Source organism: Psittacula echo, assembly GCF_963264785.1.
Source record: "Psittacula echo genome assembly, chromosome: 1".
NCBI classification, from domain to species: Eukaryota; Metazoa; Chordata; class Aves; order Psittaciformes; family Psittacidae; genus Psittacula; species Psittacula echo.
The window spans coordinates 88832938-88854127 of record NC_137735.1 but is presented as its reverse complement, the minus strand read 5'-3'; the positions used below and the strand labels follow the sequence as shown (position 1 = coordinate 88854127).

General features: G+C 47.2%; 1 protein-coding gene across 1 annotated transcript in view; it reads right to left on the bottom strand.

The window, feature by feature from the left end:
• The window catches only part of CACNG2 (calcium voltage-gated channel auxiliary subunit gamma 2), a 54841-nt gene extending 36133 nt beyond the window's left edge, over nt 1-18708 (bottom strand). Inside the window, exon 1 of the mRNA XM_080624003.1 lies at nt 17781-18708. Within this exon, the coding sequence (XP_080480129.1) occupies nt 17781-17991 (211 nt within the window). The 5' untranslated portion in view covers nt 17992-18708. The remainder of the gene's footprint in view (nt 1-17780) is intronic.
• Nucleotides 18709-21190: the final 2482 nt, after the last annotated feature.

Here is a 21190-nt window from a genome sequence, read left to right as displayed (position 1 = left end):
AGAGGCTCTGTGCCCCTCAAGCATCCCTGCAGATGCTCAGTCAGGTGTAGTGCTTTTGTCTGTCTTTACGCTCCAGAAACTAAAAGCACATTGGAAACTCAGCAGCTGGATCCTGCAGCAGCAATCTGATTAGTGTCCAACAAATGGCTCCTAGCCAGGTTTGTGACAACCTGATCAATCAAATTCAGAAAATCCCTTTTTAGCTCAACAGCTGACACCGGGAAAGATCTGGGAACATGTCTGGGAATTGAAGGCACCTGATGAACATGAATGAGAAAGAAAAAAAACCCCATCACAGACAAGCAGGTGGAGAAAGAAAGGAATGGGTGATGGTGAGATGATTCCTTGTGTTGGTGTGTGGAAGAAGGCAAGTAATGTAAAGTGCCAAACTGCCTTTGCCTGCATCACGTAACACCCATGAGGCTGCACTGTGGTGGGAAGTTAATGTGGGTGCATTTCCATGTTGGGCTTTTGCAGTAGAAAAATACACCTGAACATTTCTCCAGGTGAGCTACAACTGACACGGAAAGCCTGAGGAGAAAGCTGGAATCCAGCACGACGTGGAAAGGCATTGAACACCATCTGTGGCATATGTACACAGAAGCTCAGTATTGGATCCTTTGTACATCACAAAGGTTAAATTATATAATCTGTGTCATAGCCTCATACACATCACGGCTGAACACAAGAATCGGTGGATTATGCTCACTTACAGTAGCAATGGACTGGACCCAGTACGGCAACCTCAGCCTTACTTCCCTGACACTGCCCAAGAACAGCATGGATTTTCTTTATTCCTTTTTTCCTTTGCTGTTTTCTTCTTCTTCCTCAAAGCAGTCCAGAGTTGGTTTGTTTTTTAATAAGATCTTTTTAAGGTACCAAGTAAGTCTGCAATTGCAGCAAGAACAATACCCCAGTGTTCTCTCTTTCTCCTTTGGTTCTAACAACCTCTGAGTATCAAACAGGCTTTTCTTTGGGGAGAAAAAAGATAATAATGAATGACTTAAAATAGCTCTGCTGAGGAAAATATGAGTTTGATTTCAGTTGCAGTGGGAATAACTTTTTTCCTGGTTCACTCACTGACTCCAATAGAAGACCAGCAAGATCTGATGCAGCTCCTGCAGAGACCTCCTATATTCAAAGAATCTCGGAGCTTGCAAGAAGTACTATAGAGCTTGAATTGGCTCTAATACGTTACTGATTGCAATCCATAGTATTTCTGTGGTGATTTTGAAATCATCTATGTAAGATAGTCAGTGGAGCCAGGTGAACAGTGTTCTGGAAAGACGATGGATTGATCTGGATATGGACTTAAGACATGGAGAAAAGTAAGTTCACTTCTACTGCAGTTTTTGTGTACACTTTACTGACCACTTAACCTTTCTGTGTCCAAATTTTTCCACATATACAATGGGCATGGGAGCATTTTCTTGTGCTCCAGGGACTCTTGGTGATGAAATGCATCAAGGAGTGAAAACCAATGCACTACCAGAATGACTTCTGTTGCTGTGAGCAGAGGATAGCAATGGCGTGTGCAGAAACCACAAGTTGAAACCTCACCAGCAGTGTTGCTTTTGTTGATGAAAAATGGGACATCTCCTTCAGTAAATCATCTGTTAGTCTTTGTTTACCTGACCAGCGATGGCACTAGTGGGTTGGGAATGTCATCCTGATTGGTATCAGTAAAATTTCATGCCACAATCTGCCACTGTCTATTCTGGAGGTGCCATTTGTGTCATGGAAAATGAATTTATTTTGAGAGGTTTGAAAATGTTATTGAGACTATTCCTGTGTTCCTTCTTTATAAAAGCAAGCATCAGTTACTACTCAACTAACCACAGACCTCACAGGAGGCCATAACGGTCGTTTAAAGAATCCTGGAATAGTCAGGAATGTCAACATTTTAAGCTCTTTCCATTAAAAGTGACTTCTGTAGGGAAGATGTGGATTCCCAGCTTTCCCGGTGGTACCTGAAACACAATGGATGGTGTGGGGGTTAAGGTGGCTTTGTGCTGCATTTGAATTTTTCTGACCACCAGACCAGAAAAGATTGGCTTAGTCTCTGATGCAAGTTAGAGTACCTCAGGGCTGTTGTAACATATACCTGACCAAATCAGAACTCAAAACAAGGTGCCACAGAAGCAGGGGACTCCTGGAATGTCTTGTTATTGGCCCTATTTGTCCTTCAGCCGCATCCCGTAATTGAGGGGAGGTGTATGCATTTCTTGGCTATAATTCGTCTGCAACAGGGAAGTTAAACCAGCAACGTACAACAATGTTAGCAGAGGTCAGGATCTATTTTGGACTTTATTGAGTCAGGCACCAATATAATTAACCAAAGTAGCATGATGTTTTCTGTTCTGAAAAAAAGAAGTCACTGGATCAAGTGCCTGCTGTGGGCCATAGGCGGGTGTTGTTTTGGAGGGGACAGATCACTAAAGTCACAGTGTTTAAATTAATAAACCAGGCAAATGGACATCATCCAGGGAAGAGATATTTCAGTCAAGAGAAGAAGCCTTAACCAGGTGCACTAGAAGGCTAAGCAGCAAACCCTTCTCATCATTCCCCTGACATACTCCAGCACTGCTCTTTGTGAGTTCAAGAGATGGCATCTGAGGAACCCGGCATGACCCCATGACCCAGCAAAAACCTGTATGACACAGCAGTACCTGATATAACCAGTGCAAAGCCACCATGATAACCTAGCATGACCCACAAGGTTGACCCTGTGACAGCATTTGATTCATTACAAATGACTTGGATTTAATCACTCACCGGAGAATGCCGAATGACGCAGCACAGCATTGCTCGCTGTGGCTCTACCGAACTGGCATGCACTGATTGGCTTTGAGAGCACACCCATTGTGTGATTCATCCAATTAAAGAGTGGCCAATCATCCCAACGCTAATGAATTACATCTCTATTTTATTTGTAGCACTTTCTAGCAACCCATTAGGCTTTTCTGCTGCTCTCATCACCTTGAGGTATAAGTACATTGTAATTGATGGACAGATGAGATTAAAAGGAAAACCTGGTTCCTAAAAGAATAGAGTTGAATAATTTGTGCATTTATAATCACAATGCAAATGTTCAGTCAGCTAATTAATTACTATACTGGCCTAGCACATATTGGATGTTGTCCCCCACACCAATAACATTACCCTGGAACTGTTAAGGTCTGTGTGTGTACTAAGAAAACAAATGTTAAAACATTGTTGTAAAGCGTGTAAACTATATCTCAAGTATGTTTGAAGATTTCCTGCAGACCATGAGGAAGACACTGTGGTTCTTCTCCACTAGAAGGAAAAATAAAGATAGCTTCAAGGTGCATAGCAAACTGCCCACTAAGATCACTAACGTATTAGCATATGTCAGCCAGTGCACAGATGTAGGGCTCAGTCCTTAAATTCATTCTAGCTTTTTTCACCCCATTTAATAGCAAGAAACTGCAAAAATTTTGCTTAAATTCCGTCTGAAGACATTCTGTATGTAGGGGAAATCCTGGATGACACGAGTTCAAAGACGTGAATATGATGGCAGTTTAAGGCTCTTTTGTCCTCTGTCATTTTGGTCTGAGTATAATCCAGTTGTGCTGGAAGAGTGAGTCCACATGTGAAGGACAGTCAACAGGGTCTGCATGAACTAAACTTGTTCAATAGGATTGCTTCAATCCTCACAATAGACCTATTTTTCCTATTAGAGCCTCAGTTTCCCTTAGTCCTCTTGAATGTCCTTTGGTCTAACACCCATGAGGTCCCAGCTCACTTCCTTCCCTGTATGAAATTTAAACCTCCCTTCAGCTGTAGGTTCTAGCCTGATTCCCCACTCATTTTGCTGCTGTACAATTAAAAACCAGATTCTCCCTCTTTCACTCTCACCATCCTACTAATCTAATGCCCTGGTATTATTCTCATAACAGCATGCAGAGATGCGAACTGATCTGCCTCCCATCTTGTCATCTTCTCTCACATATCCGACCCAGTTCCCAGGGTCTGATTTTGTACAGCTATGAACATTTATTCTTGAAAATTGATCACTGGCCCAGAGGCTAAATGTTTGTTATCCGGAAAAAAAAGACGACATTACAATTATTCTTAATTTAGGTCCTGGAAAGGGCAGGAAGTCCAACTGCATTAGCAGTGAAAGGAGCAAAGGTGGCTTAAGAGGGTCTTGGCAGGTTCATGAAGCCACAGCATTTGAAAACAAAGTCCACATTTGATCACCTATCAAGAATTTTATCGATGGCACAGTGATTAAAAACAAAGCTCTTCTACTTCATTAAACACATTCAGTGCCGTTTGCTCTACATTCCAAATGGCTGAACTGATGTTCCAGTGCAGCCTATTTTTAGTATTTCTGATTAGTTCATTATTTGGGAAACGCTACTGACTGTGTATCTGTTGCAGAGATCTAAATCTTCACTGGGTTCCAAAGAAGAGCAGGGCTTCATATAGGTCTGAAGAATTTGTTTGGATGTGGGTTCAGCCTCTGTCCCTGCTGTGGTGCAGCTCAGCGAAGTGATGGTCATGGAGCCTTCATCTCCTTGAGTCCTTTTCCTTTGTTTTTATTGTGGGGAAGAAGCCACATAGTGTAGCCATATAGTGTATTACACCTTTTTCTGAGTAAACTAAGATCAAGAATGACAGAAAACTAGCAGTCTCAGTGAGAATTAAACAAGATACTCAAAATAAGTGATCTCTTGGGTGTCTGAGTAAATTGCCACCTCCAGATCAGATTTTATTTATTTTAAGAACAAACTATTTTTTTTTTTTTGCTGGTAAATCCTGCAGTTTTGTCATGAATCCAACAAATTTTCACTGGTAAGTGACAACCCTAGAAAAGGAAGTGGCCGTGTATGCTCAGGGCAGATATCACATGGGCAAAAGCATTCCAGCGTTGCCTTTTCAGCATGCTTCAGCCCTCATGTGAAAGGACAGGATCTGCAGGTCACATGGAGATTTGTTTCCGTGTCCTTCAGCCCTGGTTGCTAAAACTGCAAAGGAGAAATCCAGCTGTGATGGCATCTCCAGGCTCCAGATTTCTCAGTCACTTGGAGACATGTTTGGAACCAAGCTTCCTTTCAGAACCCCAGTTAATACAGTACCCCTCCCACAGGAACAGAATGAGGTGTGATCATTCTTTCCTTTCACACCACCTGTGGTTACCAAGCATGGGGAAGAACCCCTCCAACCACACAGGCATGCTCATATGGGAATACAGGAGTTAGATTTGGATTGAGAGCTGAGAGAGGCTTCATGGCACAATCTAATGTGACCTTGCATGGGTCTTGGAAGCAGCACACCTGACTAAGTGCTGCATCCTGACAGCTCCCAGACACACTGCTAATTTGCCTGTGCAGGGCACCATGCTTGAGTAGCCATTAGGGCTTGAAATATTTAAGCTAGCTTGCTTAGAGATATACAGGTATATCCTTCTGGCACTGCCTGGTGCTGGGCAGATGTGCCCTGTTCTGCATTCTGCTCTGCCTGGAGAAGGAGACGAAGTCAGCTCCAGGTGTAACACACTCTTACTGATGTCAAAAGCAACAATGCAGAAACAAGTTCTACATGTTTGCTGTCTTCTGCTTTGCTGCCCTTCATATGTCATTTGTCATCTTAGATTGTCAATTCTTTGATGTGGGGACAACAGCTTTTGTGTATGCATGATGTTTAGCATAAAGGTGTTTCCACCCTTACGTGAAGCATTTTGGTGAAGTCGTAATGGCACCATGGCAATAAAAGGTGAAATACTCAGAAACCCTCTGCCAAAGAGCAACAGCCGAATAGGAGCACTAAGTTTTGGTTCCCCTGTTTTACCAAAGATCATCTGGCCAAACCATGGGTTCTTTACTATGAAAGATGTACTCCAGGCCTCCAGAGGAAGGACAAATTCATGTGTTTACAATCTGTGAGACCAGCAGAGAGCCTCACTGTAGAAGGTAGCCATGTCTGCCTTGAGTTGCTTGTATAGATAAATTTCTTGGCATCACCAAGGTGGGACAAAAAATTTATACTCAAACTCTTTTGAATCTTCATTTTCCCAGCTTTCCTTTGTTTTGGGTCTTCTTTTGCCTTGTGTTTCCTTCTGGCCAGCTGTGCTTCCCAGCTGCCACAGACACTTCCATCCCCAAACATCCCTCTGTTTCCAGCACGCAGAGATGCTTTCCTCCACAGCTGAGTCAGTATACTTCCATAAACAACCCATCCCTTCAGTTTCTGCAGAAAAGTATAAATTCTCCTTGGCCCTGGTGCCTGTACATCCCCACAGTGCTCTTTCTCACAGTCCTCCTTTGCTTTGAATGCTTTCCCCCTCGCTGTTCCTGCAAATGTGAGCCAAGCTGTAATGATGCAGCACACAGAAAAACACCTTTCTCCTGTGATCTTAGACAGCCCGTGGAAATAATTCCTGGAAAGCCGTTCTTGGCCTTTCTCAGTTATGCTTTCCTGTGAACACATGGACAAAGTGATGCCTGAAGAGGGAAAGAGTGGAGGGATGATTGGGGAAAAGTGGTGTAATGATTAGGTGACACCTGAAATTTAGGAAAATGGTCAGTCCATGCTTTTCCTGCGTGCTGCGCTGCTGTTTGCATTGCAGTTCACTTGGCAGGGTAGACATACTATTTTCTCTGTTGCTCCCTTTTCCAACAGCAAAACAGCTGCACTGCTGTACTCTTAATTGTTATTTCCTTCAGGACTATTGTGTACAGCTGCAATGGAGGTGTCTCGGCTAGAAGATGTGGTGCGGTGTTCAGCTCCAATTAATCTCCAATACCAAGCCTGATCCCAGCTTCTCTGTTACCCCAAGCCCTTCCGTTTCATGATAGATCCAGTCATCCTCCCTGGTTTCCTCCCACACCTCCTATTGAACTTTTCTGTGAATGTTCTCTTCCTTGAAAGGAACACATGGCTCCTGCTTTTGGAGGCACAAATGGAGCAGGAGAGATTTAAACAACTCCATGGCTGGCATACTTAGGGGTCTAGTCCACTGTGCAATCCCTTCCAGACTGGAAGATAGGAAGGAGCCTAGCTCTGGTTATTTCTTGAGGGAGCAGCTGCATATCTCCACTTCTGTTATTTTACAGGTCAATTTACAATTTCATTTTCTGCTGCATACACTGAGGTGGTACGGCTGCGGGCAGGCAAATTATCTGAGGAATATCTGGGACAGAGGTTTCTACACCAGACTGTAGCATCCCCCCCCCCCCCCAACCCCCCCCCCATCCCAAAAGCACACACTGCAATGCTGCTCAGAAGCAAGTTGGAGAAGATAAGAGCCTGGAGATAGATATTCCTGGACTTTTCCTCTCTCCTAGCTGCATTTCCACACTGCATTGGAGATCTATGTCTATCAGTTGTTTCCGCTGGACACCAGCCTCTCTTGCTGTCCCCAAAACACTCTAAACCAGCTCTTCACCCTGCCTACAATGCTCCCACTGTCTGTAGGCAAGTATGAACTCCCAAACACAAAGAAACCATCCATTCTGTTGTTGTCGTTCAGTAAAACTTCATAGTTGCTTCAGCTTATTCCCTGTACTTTATTTCAACTCTCAAGCACCATTCCTTAGTCTCTGAATATTTGATTTCTGTCTCTTTCCCCAACCTTCATGCAGGATGACTTTCTTTTCTACTCTAGTCCTTTCAGGCGTTACTGATCTTGAAGCTCCCCAATTACAACCACTTTTCTTCTGATGGTGACACCTTAAGAGACAACAGCAGCTGCCTATAAAGGGCCTCTGCCATCTGTTTCCTCTGCCGCTTCTTTGAGACAGCTCTAGCTATATACAGAAAAATATTTATCACAGTTCATTCACTCCCTCAGTCAAAAATGAGCAAGAGAAAAATGTCTTCTTTCATGATTCTGCCACTGCCCTTCAAAAACCCATGACCCTCAGCCTAAGGAAAAGGGCAATGCTTGACTCTAAAAGGAAGCAGCAGAAACTCTTGATGATTGATCCCTTGAGACCCTGTACTCTGAAGGCAATTCGGGGGGGCATCTGCATTCGGAAATGACTCCTTATGGCTGGCTGAAAGGCAAAAGTCAGAGCCAGGACACTTCAATTCAACCACCAAGCTTTCATATCAACCGTATCTGAAAGTAGATGCACATGTGCATGTGTGCACATATGGACATGAAAACATACTTAGTTGTCAGTTGCTTTCCACCACCTCTCCATAGATGCTGAATGGTCTGGGATTAAGAAGAATGGTTCCTACCCAGGAGGACTACAGTCTAGAAATGTGAAGGGAAGGAAAAAATGTCATCATGGGTGAGAGCTGGGGAAGAAAATGGCAGACATGAGAGATAACAAGAAGAAAAAGAGAAGAAAAGAAGAAACAATGAATTCTGAAGGGGAAAGATAGAATGAAGAAAAACTGAAACCAAGAAAGAAAAAAAAAGAAACTAAGAAATAAAAGTATTAGACAACATCTTCAGAAGGAAATAAAGCTCCAGGAAAAGGGTCTCAGAAATTTACTGGTTACACTGGACAGGTCACAATTAGGTTGCAGGAGTCAACAAACAGGTTTGGATCAAAAGTAGTTTGATTGGCAGTGGCTGGTCTATGAAACTGAATGAACATGACCATATTCAGGGACATATTCAGTGTTCAAACGTGATCCATCGCACTGCAGCTACACTGCTGGTATAAACAAGACCTGAAGAAACAGAGAAATTCCCTGAGCGACTGCAAATTTAAGAATGAAATGTAGTTATGAAGCAGTGGGTGGAGAAAAATAAAACAGACACTAAAAAAAAAATATCATGTTCAAGGGGAGAATGAAAACTGAGAAATAGGAAGAGAAAAATCAGAAAGGAATAGAAAATCCAGGGGACGGAGGTGGATAGTGTTGTTCTTTATTTGACAGAATGTATACTTTATACAACAAGCTAAATCAGAAATTTATAGTTGTTTGCTTCTAGCAAAAACACACATCAGAAAGATTCCTACCCATGGATAGGATGGCATTGCATCCTCAGGTTTTTGTATACCATCATTTTCCATTTTTCGCAGCTAGCAGGTAGGACTATTTGCTCTGGGGGAAGAGGAAGTGCAGGATAAAGTCCATATACTTCTCTGGGGAGTTATAGGTTTGATAGGAAGCTAGTATAAAAACTTCAGCAGCCTGTGCCATAGAACAGCAGTGGATTTCAGCTATCCTGCAGGGCTTGGTATGAAAACTCTGACTGTGTAGTTTGGAATTTTGTGGGAGAGCTTTTCTGTAACACAAAGAGGATAAAGGGGGCTGGGAGACAGAAAGCTGCCAGTAAATTAAAGAGATTCAATGAAAGATAGAAACACAGAAAGATGAAAACGAGGAAGGTGAACGCCAGGGGGTTCACGGTCACTTCTGCTGTGTTACATGCTCATGAATCCAGGGTGAGGAGTCAGTAAGAGGATTTTTGGCCCACAGGGAGGGCAGCCAGGTTGAGTTTTTCTAATGAAGGTGAAAGATGATGGCAATGGAAATAATAGTTAAAAAAGGAACTGCTGGACTGGGTGAGCGGCTGGCATAAACAAGTGCAGAATCTCATTAACTTTGGGGCTGTTGCACCCATTCACACTGGAACTGAATTTAGCCCCTGGTTTGTTGGGTACGGCACTGGCAATGCGGGGACATGCAGTGACCTTGGGGACGTGGTGTTTAAAGCATGCACAGCCCATCCTCAGCCTCATTCTCCCCTTGCCTGCATGGACAGCATGTGTAGTGTGGCTCCATCCAAGTCAGTGAGGTTTCATCAGTGCAGATGAGGGAAGAATAGGGCCTTCACATCTCTTGTGCATAGAAACACTACGGTATTGTACGTCATCAGATGGCAGTTCAGTAATCATTTACACAGATACAAGAGAAAAGAGACAACCTTGTTTCTAATTTAGTCATGATAGCATCAAAGAGACCCAAAGCCTATTGCTTTCTGGGAAGCAGGGACTTCAACAATAATAATTCTTCGCACATATATAGCACCTTCATTTCTAACTACTTGCTTTATACCCTGGGGTGTGAAGAAAAAGGACTCCACTTAATTCCATATGTTCTTAATTGCTCTCTATCCCAGATCCTTCCTAGAAAAATATGATAGAAATACCTAAACTCACTGTTAATATGTCAAATTAGGGCAGTCATTGACACCAGCAGAAACACAGTCCTAGTTTGCATCTTTTATCGCAACTGCATACCATAGCATCTAGAAATAAAAGAAATGCCAGACTAAGTAAATCTGAGCCCTGTTTAATCCCTGACAAATGTTTCAGGGAAGAGGCAAGAACCACATGGCAGTTGGCTATGGGATAGACTGCCCTTGTGAAATGTTATCCTAGTTTTTATGGCGACTGTCTTAATTGCTGAATTGCAAAACACCCAAAATGCTGTTCACATCCATTAGAAGGATGCTTAAGTTTCGTGAAATCGGTTGTAAATGCCCACTTGCTTGCTAAATGTTGCTAAAATCTTGGCCACGGGAGCTCCAGTGGCAATGAGCTCCAGAGCCCTGATACGCATCAGATGAGAACGCTTTAACTGGGTCTCCGGTGACTCACATCAGGTCCTCTTGTCTATGTGTTACAAAATGGGGAAATCAAGAGCTACTGATCCATCTTCTCTAACCCATTCATTATTCAATACAATCCAATTGCTTCCCCTCTCATTCACCTCCTTTTCCAGGCAAACACATCCAATCTTGCAGGGCTGCCTTCATACTTGCAGTCTTTCCTTCTCCTCCTTGTCCCTGTCACCCTTTTATGAACCCTCTTCTGACTTTACAATGGCCCTTGCTCCTGCACTCTCTGCTATCCATCCTGCTCTACTCCTTATGCCTGGGGACTTGGTGGTGGTGAATTTTCTGTCTGCAGCCATGGGCTGCACTGGGCCACTAACAGCAATATGGCTGTTTCTGGCATTCAGTGAGCTGCATGGTTCATGTAGAGCCCTCCATGGGCCATAATCCCCATTTCCCACCAGCCAGCAGCACCTCCTGACCTGATTCACTGCGGTTCATTCAGCTGATCATCAAGATCCATTGAGCCTGGAGACCCCAGCCCCTTCCCCTCACCCCCTTGGGCATCCCTGAGAAAATCATCCCCCCGTAAGCAGCTTGAAAAGGATGACTGCTTGCTGAAACACTTCTTCCTGACAACCAGAGATCCTTCACTGTAGTGCACAACAATTGCCCCAGGGTTATGGCTACGGAGACCCTGATTTTCCATTTGGATCCTGGCCTGATCCATGGCTGAGGGTTGCCGGGGAGGGTATTTAGGACTGCTATGAGCTCCTTCCAGCCCAGTTGCTGGCTGCATGCAGATGAGCCAGCTCATCAGCTGAGCTGCCAGGGAGCCCTCCGGCCAGGAGAGGTTGGAGGCAGCAAAGTGGAGTGATGTTGGCTTGACCACAGGCAATGAGCAATGAGGGGAGCAGAAGGAGGGGCTTGGGTCTCACCCCCCTCAGAGGTAGCCAGGCTGCCCTGGGGGCAAGAGAACACAGCAACAGCAACTGGTGTTATGCACTGCTTCGAGGAAGGGGAATACTGGCCAGAGAAAGGAGGAGGGGGAGAGATGGAGAGTGGTCAGAAAAGAGCTGCTTTAGAGTGTAGAGGGAGCACAGCTCCAAAAGAATGGGGCCCTTCAGCTGGGGACAATGACTGTATATGAGATGGGGGAAAGGCCAGGGGAAATAACAGCAAAAAGGAAAGAGGACAGAGAGAGATGAGACGGCAGGAGCAAAGGGGACAGAGGAGAGCAAGGACAAGATAATAGAGGAAAAAGCAAGGGGGATGGGCCTCAGCGAACTTAGAGAGAAACAGGGCGAAATAATGAAGGCGAAGCTGCTTTTGTGAGAAAACACAGAAGAGACATGAAGATGAAAGAGAAAAATAAAGAGGAAAAACAGGGGAGGGAAACAAGAGCAAATTAAAATGGAGATGGATAGAATGAGTCAAAGATGGAGGGCGAGAATAAAGCTGGGGTCATAGAGGCAAGGGAGAAATAACTTTTAAGTGTATTGTATTTACAATACATTCTACATATGCCTGATCTGTTCTGTGCTCTGTGCTGCCTGTGCTGGGTAGCTGTTGCCCTGGGATGGGGGCTGCAGGGGGAGGAGACGGAACAAGAGCCCTGCTGCTAACCCGTTCCCCCAGCAGAAGCCCCCTTCCGTCCCCGAGAGACCCCTGCAAGGGGGAAGGTTTTGTGCCCGTGAAAGACAGCAGCACATCCCTTGACAACGAGCGCAATATGGAAGGGAGAAGCAGCGCAGAATGGAGCAGTGAGGGCTCCCCCCTGGGATAAACCGGGTATGCTTGATTGGGAATCTGCTCTTCAAACAGGGGCAGGGGGCAGAGCCATCTGAGAGCCTGAAATGTTCCCTGCTCCCCCCCGGCAACCTCCTCACTCCTGCTTTTAAACGAAATAAATATGGAGATTCTGCTGCCAAGCCTCAGCGGTCCTCCTCCCCCCAAACTCCTGCTTAGATTGTACCAAACCACAGCAAAGTGAGATGGGGGCTCAGGAGGCTGCATGGGAAGAAGAATGGGTTAAAAGGGAAACACTAGATAGGAATAGCTCCTGGTCTCCCTGGCAAAGAGACATTTGTTCTATCTCTGTGTAATTTCTTTATACATTACTGCTGCCACACTGCATCTCCATGTCCCTCCCACTGCATTTTGCTCTCACTCTCTTCAGCAAGGCAATTTCTGGTGCATTTCAGGACAATATTAACCCGTTCCTCTTTCTCTGTTGGTAGGAAAGTTCATCATTTAAAAGCAATTTAAAAGTCAGTTCCAGTGACTCAGTGATGAGGATCTGCATTTCCTTGTTTAAAATCTTACAAAAGAACTGAGCTTGCAGGTCTCAGCCCCTCTCACCCCTGCCTTCTCAGTACAGTCAGGTGTGAATTTAAGCTGAGAGGAGAACCAAACCCAATCGAGTCTGGGATCCTGCGTAATTCTCCCCACCATCTGCCACTCCACTTTTTAAAATCCTTTGTCTTCCTCTTCACTCAAGGCCCGTCCAGCTTTGCATCCTCCTCCTTCCCAGCAGATGCAATGCCAGCAGCAATCAGCTCTGTGCTGGGCCATTGCCTCCTGATGCATCTCAGGGCTGTGCTAGGCTGCTCCTGCTCCTGAACCATGAAGACATGGAGACCTTGACTTAATAATCTACTGCTCTGTTCACTGTGTGTTCATAAAAGCCGCTGGATCAGAACAGCAAAAGTCAGGGGAAAGGATCCCAGTCAATTTGTGAATCCTTGGAAGTAGGACGGCATGGAATTCTGCAACCCAAAACTAGGGATGCTGACAGGAAAGAAGGGATAAAGAAAAGAAGTTGGGAAAGGTAAGAGGGAATATAAGGAAAAAAAGCACTCATAAGATGGGTGTGAAAGAAAAGAGGTGGCCCAGGAGTGAACATCAGTGGGAGAAGGCAGCATGAGGAAGCGACACAGCACCAGAATTGTCTGGCAGAAGCTTGTCCACTGCCTGTGCTCTGCCTCCCTGTGCTGTCAGCTCTTCGTTTTTGCAAACACTGAAACTGCACTTAACTCTTCTGTGCTGTTCAGATATAACAAGCTGGAAAGGGAACAGATCAGCTCATTAATTTTCCTTGGGAAGGGTCTCTAGGCAGGAATTATTTTCTCCACCAACATCCATTCAATTACTTGCCTTCACACCAGTCAGATCTACAGGGATGTCTAACCCCATGCACATCACTCATGCCTGCCTGCCCTGGACTCTTCTCTCCCTCCTTCTCAGTATAAAAGCCTCCCAGACCTATCCCTTTCCTAGTAATAATGACAACATGACAAAACCAATAACCTACAGATATAAAATGCATTTCATTTGCTTGCTTCGTAAGACCCTGATAAGGCATCGTCGCTCACTTTTTTGAGATCCTATAGGAGATCTACAGGAACTAATGAAAGAATTAGACAAGGCATCACTCATAATAAAAAGCGGCTTTAAAGCCCTCGGTGCCAAGAAGGATTTAGGCTGGAAGATCTGCAGCCATTTCAAAGTTGTAAGAGGTGCAGTATCCATCTCTGGCATGAGCTTGCAGATCTCAATTGCTCGGTGCACGTGTGTGTATTGTGCCTATGCACTTAAAGGGCTGAGAAAGGCCATTTTTCTTGAAGGGGAAATATTTTTTAATGGCCCTGGGACACATTTGGGCAACCCCAAATTTGAGAAAGAAAGATGAGGAAAAAAATCAGAAGTGTGACCGGCAGTAATGTGAACCGACGCCACCACTCTGCTTTAGCCCCACCGCAGAGCAGGGGCTCACTATATGACACAAGAAAGGGGGCAAAAGAAATATCAATCCCGTAGTAAGATCCCAAATGATACTCTTCTTTGGAGCAATACCAAGATCTGCGAATGCTGACTGAAAGTCCACTGTGGGGAACAGAATGACTGAAGAGAGGGGGACCCAGAAATTGAAAGCCTGGGGACCAAATTCTCCAAGAGGAGCTCTCAATTCTGACAGCAGCGTATGTGCGTGTACCGCCTGGACTGAGGCTCCAAATCCATTTTTGCTACTGGGTATCTTGGCCAAAAGGAAAAAAGACAATTTAGCACAGCATTTTCAACACAAGGAGTCCACCATCTCTGACATCCTACGGTCCTGACTAATGCCAGCGTTCCCTTACATCCCCAGAAATTAAGACGGCCTCATCAGAGGTTTCCTACCAGTTGCAGGAGGAAGTTTGGGCTCCTTTGATTATTTCCTTGTTGCAAAGCTTCCTGCCCTCCTCGTCACTACCTGCCCTTACCCTATAGACCTGTTCTGACACCCGCCCCAGGCAGCAGAAGTGTGTCTGTCCCACAGCCTTTGTGCCATACCGTGGGCAGGGTGTGAACACAGTCCAAGGGGTTGCCCTTTTTACAGCCTGCTGAGACCAAGCCCTTCCCTCCACAAATCTGCCCAACCTCTGTATCACGGGAGAAAGGATCCTTTGCTGCTCCCTTCTCCCTCTTGCTCACTAGCTGGCAGCTTTCACCAGGGAGAGTGAGTCAATCAGGGACACCTTTCTGATTCCTCCTGCTGAGAAAGACAATAACCCCCTTTAAGGTTAAGATGTGACAGTAAGAGGTCTGCCATCCAAGGGCTGGTGAGGGGATCTGGCTGTGCTGTCCTGTGAGCAAGGCAGTGCCAGCCAGCAGCCCATGCAGGCTGTAGGGCTGTGGGAATCCAGGTAGAGGCATCCTGGCAGCAGTGGTGCCAAACCTGTGCCGTGCCACCCCAGCAAGTGAACCCATGCCCAGGGCCTGTTCAGCATGTGTCCGCAGGGCTGCTTTTGTCTTCTGCTGACATGTTCTGGCTACTGAGCCTTTATCCAAGTTTTGGTGCAACCTGTGCCCTCAGGCTAGGGACTCGGAGCTGGGCTCAGCTCCTATGTGGTGCATTGTACCCTTCTACCCCACTTGCTGCTTCTGCCCAGCACCCGGAGGTTGGGGAAAAGGGCCAGCCCAACCCTCACATGGCTGGGCCAAGAGTGAATACCCTGCCAGGGCGATGCACCTTGCTCTCAGGCTGCATTTCACCCCCTTAGGCAGGGCTGCAGTTTAAGCCCGCTGGAGAGCATCAACAGGGAGGACAGAGGGCCTAGACTAGGAGCACTTTGAGGCTTTTAATTGGAAGCATCCTGGCACATTCCTTTGCCATGCAAGCCACTTCTCCATAGTGCCTGTGGGGTCCTGTCAGATGTAAAGGAGCAGGAACCCTGAACTCCTCCAATCTGGCAAACCTCACCCGCCCCTTCCTCCTCCCCCTTGGACTTCATCCCTCCGGGTACGGCTCTGTGGGCAGATAGACATGATCCAAATTCAATGCCTCTCCCAGTCAGGGTCCTCATACCTTGTCTCTCCATCCCAAGCCTCCCTCCGCCCTCCAGCCCGGGGACACGGCTCGGGAAGGGAGCTCTTCCCCGCAGTGTCCCTTCCCCACATGGTTTTGCATTTAGGCTTCCTTTATTTATTTATTTTTTCTCTTCCCTCTCTCATTAATTTTTAATTAAGGAGACGTCTCCTCCCCTGGTTCTAATGAATAGCAATTTGAAAAGCTTTTCATTTTTTATTGCTATATACCTCTATCTATTTGGAGGAAATGTGTGCATGTGTGTGAGCGCGTGTGTTTAAAACATCCCCCATTAATTTACTGCTATTGATTTTCTGGCGTGGAGACAGCATATAGTATTCAGCATAGAGCTCCTCTGCAGGATATGTTAAAAGGCAGCAGTTTGGGTTGACAAAGGGCACTAAATGCAGTATGCGTCAAATAGACCATCGCTCAATGAAGTCACTTAGCTATTCAAAACATGTCCAGCCATCACTCAACCGTTTGCACCAAGAACGGGGGGGAAATTCGCGCTTCTCCCCGGACACAACCATTTCCAAACAGCAGCTTTAGCTTGCTTTGGTGAGAGACATCAGGACATGCATAGTTTATCCCCCCCCTCCACTGCCTTCCCATCTCCCAGTGCCGGTCTGAGAGAATCAGTCCTGCGGTACTCGCTCCCTGTTGTCTCCCGCCGGGGAGCTCCAGGCACACCCAGCTCCAGTGGACACCACCAGATCCAGGCGTTATCCCTGGATGTCCACAAAGCCCCGGGAGCCCACCCTTCGGCTGGGAGCTAATTCACAAACAGGGCTTTTACAATGGGCTGTAATGTGCGCTCCTGTGCTCTCGCATCTCTCCTCCTTGCTACGTGTGTAACATAAGCCATGCATTTACATCGGTTGCCCCTCTCCCTCTCCCTCCAGCACAGGCTGAAGACCACCTCCCCAGCCCCCACATATGCCAATAGCGGTACTGAGCAACACATATTTAAAAGCGAATCACTGCCTCTCTCTTTTCCTTCCCTCTCCCTTAGGAACGTCTGATTCAAGAAGTTGGCTGCGGCGGTGTCTCTTCTGCCATCAGACATGTCACTGAGTTGCTGTTCAGTTTCACCACATCAGACTTAGGCTGGATTTTTTCCCTTCAGAGGCTTGTTTATTTTTAGCCTTTACCATAAACCTTACAACCCCCCCCCCCCCATAACCCAAAACAACAGCCCCAAACAAAAACCCACCCCCCCAAACAACAAACAAACCCAGGAAAAATCCCAGTCCCAGAGCAATCAGCCACCACCTAGACCCCTCTGCACCCAGCCCAGTGAGATGTGGTTGCTCACAGACATTACGAAATGCCCTGAACTCTGCTCAAGATGACTGGAATCGTTAGGTTCACTGCATGAGGCATTTTGGACCTAACAGCGTTGCTTCCTTTTCTCTCTTCCCCCCTCCTAAAGTGAACTGATAATTGCATCCAAAGTGCTTTGCAGTCACCCCCTCCCCGCATCACCCCTCGCTCCCAGTCTTGTCTTTGCAAATAAGCCGTTTGTAAATTACTTCACTCTGTGGTTACAGCCGGAGCACAGCAATAATACAGCATTTTGGCATTGCTTTCCCAGGCAGTACAAACAAGCTGAAGACAGGCAGACCACACAGTTGGGTCTCTCAGTGTTCTTGTAACACGCGCGTTATCCCAGTTTGAGAGGGGAAGTGAATTTTTCGGGGGGGGGGGGGGGGATGGAATGTGGGGAAGAGGAAGGGAGAAGGGAACGGAACAGAGAATGTTTTGCCTGTCTTCTTGCCTCTGTGCCCTGAGTAACCGAGCCCACCGCTCTCAATCCGTGGTGAAAGGAGTGAAGTGAGAAAATGGTGGAATGTGGAGGGGTTTATTTGGAAGGGGGGGGGGAAACATGGGTTGGTGCGAGAGGAAAGGAGGGGGTGGTGGAGATCCAGAATCAAATACCTTCCAGGCAGCAGGTTCTCCATAATCCAGAATGGGTCATGACTTCCTCGTTCTTTTTGCTGGTTTCGTTCTCACTGACAGTTTTAGTCTTGCAAACCCCTCTGGAGTAAAGCCAGTAGTCGGTCCCCACAGCTATGGTCATCAGGCTGAAGGCAGCGAAAGCACCAACGGTGGTTAAAAGCATCTGAACACCTCTGTCAAAGAGCCCCATAATTCTTCATTATACAAATACCCAACCGCCTTCTGATTCTTGGGGTGTGTGTGTTTAATAAAATAAATGAATAATAATTCCGACTAATAATATAATGGGTATATATAGAGAGATAGATATCAAAAAAGAGAGGTAAGAAAGCCCACGGAAAAGAGTGTAAATTAGAAAGACCACACGGGAAGAGGCTTGCCTTTTAAATCGGAAACGTTCTGGTTGAAATAGAAAAAAAGGAAAAAAGAAAAAAAAAAAAAAAAGAAGAGATAAAAGAACCAAGAAAAACCAAACAAATAAAGAGAGAACCCCCCCCAAAATGAGACGCCTTAATCCCTTTTTCTAAAATTCTGGTCTCCAGTTTCCATATGTAATGGCTAATTTGGAGATGGCTTCCACAGTGAACAGGGGAGCAGCAGCAGCATCCTCAACACAATCTCTCATTATCTGGACCTAGACAGTTAGAGACTGTAAGAGCAGAGATGCAACCTTCAGTCTTCTTGCTTAGCTCTGCAGCCTGCGCCATGAAAATCCTTTTCCTTCCCAGTTATCTTCCTTGGGGTTTTATTTATTTTTTTTTTTTCCCGGCAGCGGCAGTCGCTCCAATCCTCTCTCACTTTTGCTTGCTTGCTTCTCTTTTCCTTTCGCTCGCTCCTACCACCAAGCCAGGCTGCCCAGTATACTGTAAGCCCTTGATTTCAGCTGAACAGGTGCCGAGGTCTTGCCTCCCATGGCTTTTCCGCACAGCCGCGGCGCTCGCTCCCGGCGGAGGTGGGCGAGGACAGAGGGGGGCTCCGGGTGGCGGTGGGAAGACGAGGACACGAACGTGGGGCGGGGGGGAAGCGGGGGGGGGGGTACAGGCGCGGAGCGCTGCTGCGGCACCCCCTGCCCCGCGGTGGCCCCCGGCGACTCCCGGGCCCCTCTACTGCATCAAGGCGGCGGCGGCGGCGGCGCGGCGCTGGACGGCTCGGGGGCGGCGTGCGGCGGTGCTGCAGGACGGCTCTCCGGGCGGCGGCGGTGCGGGAGGAGCGCTGCCGGGCCCCGGTGCTGCAGGACGGCTCTCCGGGCGGCGGCGGTGCGGGAGGCGCGCTCGGCGGCCCGCGGTGCTGAAGGACAGCTCCCCTGCCCGCGCCGCCCGCCCTGCCCGCGCCGCCCGCGCCCCAGCATCCGCGGGCGGCAGCCGCCCTCCTCCGCTGCGCTGCGCTGCGCTGCGCTGCGCTCCTCTCTGCGCGGGCAGCAGGCAAGGAGCAAGCAGGGAGGGGCGAAGGGGGCAGCCCCCCCCGCTCCCGGCTCCCAACCCGCCGCTGCCAGCCCCGAGAAGGGTTGGTGGCACAGGCGTAGATGGGGCTCCCCCTCTTTCTCGGTTTTCTGTCCCCCTCAGCTCAGCCTTCCTCCCGTACGTGCTCAGAGCTGCAAACCCGCACACCGCGGCCAGCCCAGCGCAAAACTTCAGGCAGCCGTTTCTGTCCTCAGGAGACGGGTGAAATGGTAATTTAAAAAATAAGCGCTTATTGCTGCTATTATTGCTGCTGTGGTGGGGTTTTAAATGCTTGCTCTTCACTCTTCGTGGGCTCGCTGCAAGTTGGCTGTGTTTTGGTGTTTTCTGTCCCTCTATCTCCCCCTGACCAGTGTTGTGTGAATCCCCGCGTTCTGACTTTGTCTTTACAGCTTTCCGTGAAACCCCAACCCCTGCTCGAAGAAGCAGACATTTTGGGAAGATTCTTCACCAGAAAGGACGATTTGTTTTATTATGACTATTATGCTGTTAAGGAAAGAAGCCACCAAAACTGAATACCTCCCTCCCCTTCAAACCTAAGGAAGCAATCCCCATTTCACATCCTCATTTTACGCAGAAAGATGCATGAGCTGAATGGATGTAGGCTGAGTTTTATCAGTGGTGAAGTTTCCTGTGTCAGACACAACCCGAGAGTACCGGGAACATACACAAAATTGTGCAGTACTGATATCTAAGTATGTCATAATCCTCTCTCTCTTCCTCAGCAGTATCATTACACCAGGTTAATTACATTAGTCACCTCCTGGTCCTATACATGTAGCTGCTCATTAATGCAACAGCCATAAAGAAAAGGAATCATCTAATTCTTGATGCTGCTGATTTTATTTCTCTCTGATCGGATTCATTGTTCGGTGAAAAGGGGGCCAGAAGAGCTGCTGTAGGTTCACTGCTTCTCTGTGCAGGGATCAGGGCTGAGGGAAGCGGGTGCTAGGAAGTTGAACCACTCGGAGGGCTTCAGCCACGTTGCAATTTCCTGACTCTATCTACCTCTCTTCCCTTCTCTTCTCCTTCTCTGGGTGCAGACTGGGACTGTCCTTTCAGGACAGTCTGCCCCAGGACTGTTGGAATTGAAAGGCTTCATAGCCAGCAGTGTATGTGTGTGTGTGGGGGGGCATGGGCTGCCTTGCAGACCACTGATCACCTTCCCCAGCTGGAGGGCCTGCACAGCTGAGACGGTGTTCAGCAGCAAGCACTTGTGGTGTCTGGCATCAGCCATACACAGATCACGACCAGCAGGCAGGAAAGGACCTGGGGGAGGCAGGAGAAGGGATGAAAGGAGGGGGTGATAGGAGACAGTGCAGGTTAAGATCACTGAGTTCCCAGCCTCACCTGGGGGAATCCTGGCTTTGACTTCTGCCATAGGAGCTGGGAGTCTCTTTCTGTACTCGTGGAGTGATGGGCAAGGGGGATGTGGCCCCAATGCACTTTTAGGACGCAGCCTGCTGCAGGAGTGTGGAGTATGGTAGATGTGGACAGCCTCTGAACCATTGTCCTTGGTTCAAAGGACTTTGAGAGGCAGAGATGTAGAGAACACCCCTGTGATGGTAGGAGATTATGGCTTTACAAGGACGGCCTGTGTTGAAGAGGAGGCTCTGTAAGGCTCTTAGCTGGAGAAGCTAGAGATCTCCCAAGGACTCCATCTCCCCTTCTGAGACATTTCCACTGAAAGAAGGAAGGGGCCTTGAAGGGGGAAGGTATAAGGAAGGAATAAATAATTATCGGGCCTCTAAGCCATTTTCTTTTTGTGTTGGTGGTTGTTCACCTCAAACTTAACCCCAGTATTCAAGTCTTCACTCTTCAAAGGTAGAAAAGCTGAGCCAGGAGTCTGGAAGACTCTGAAGAGGAAAAAACTTCAGCTGGCTATTCCGGCACAAATCCATCAAGCACCAATGTGTGGATCTCATAGCTCCA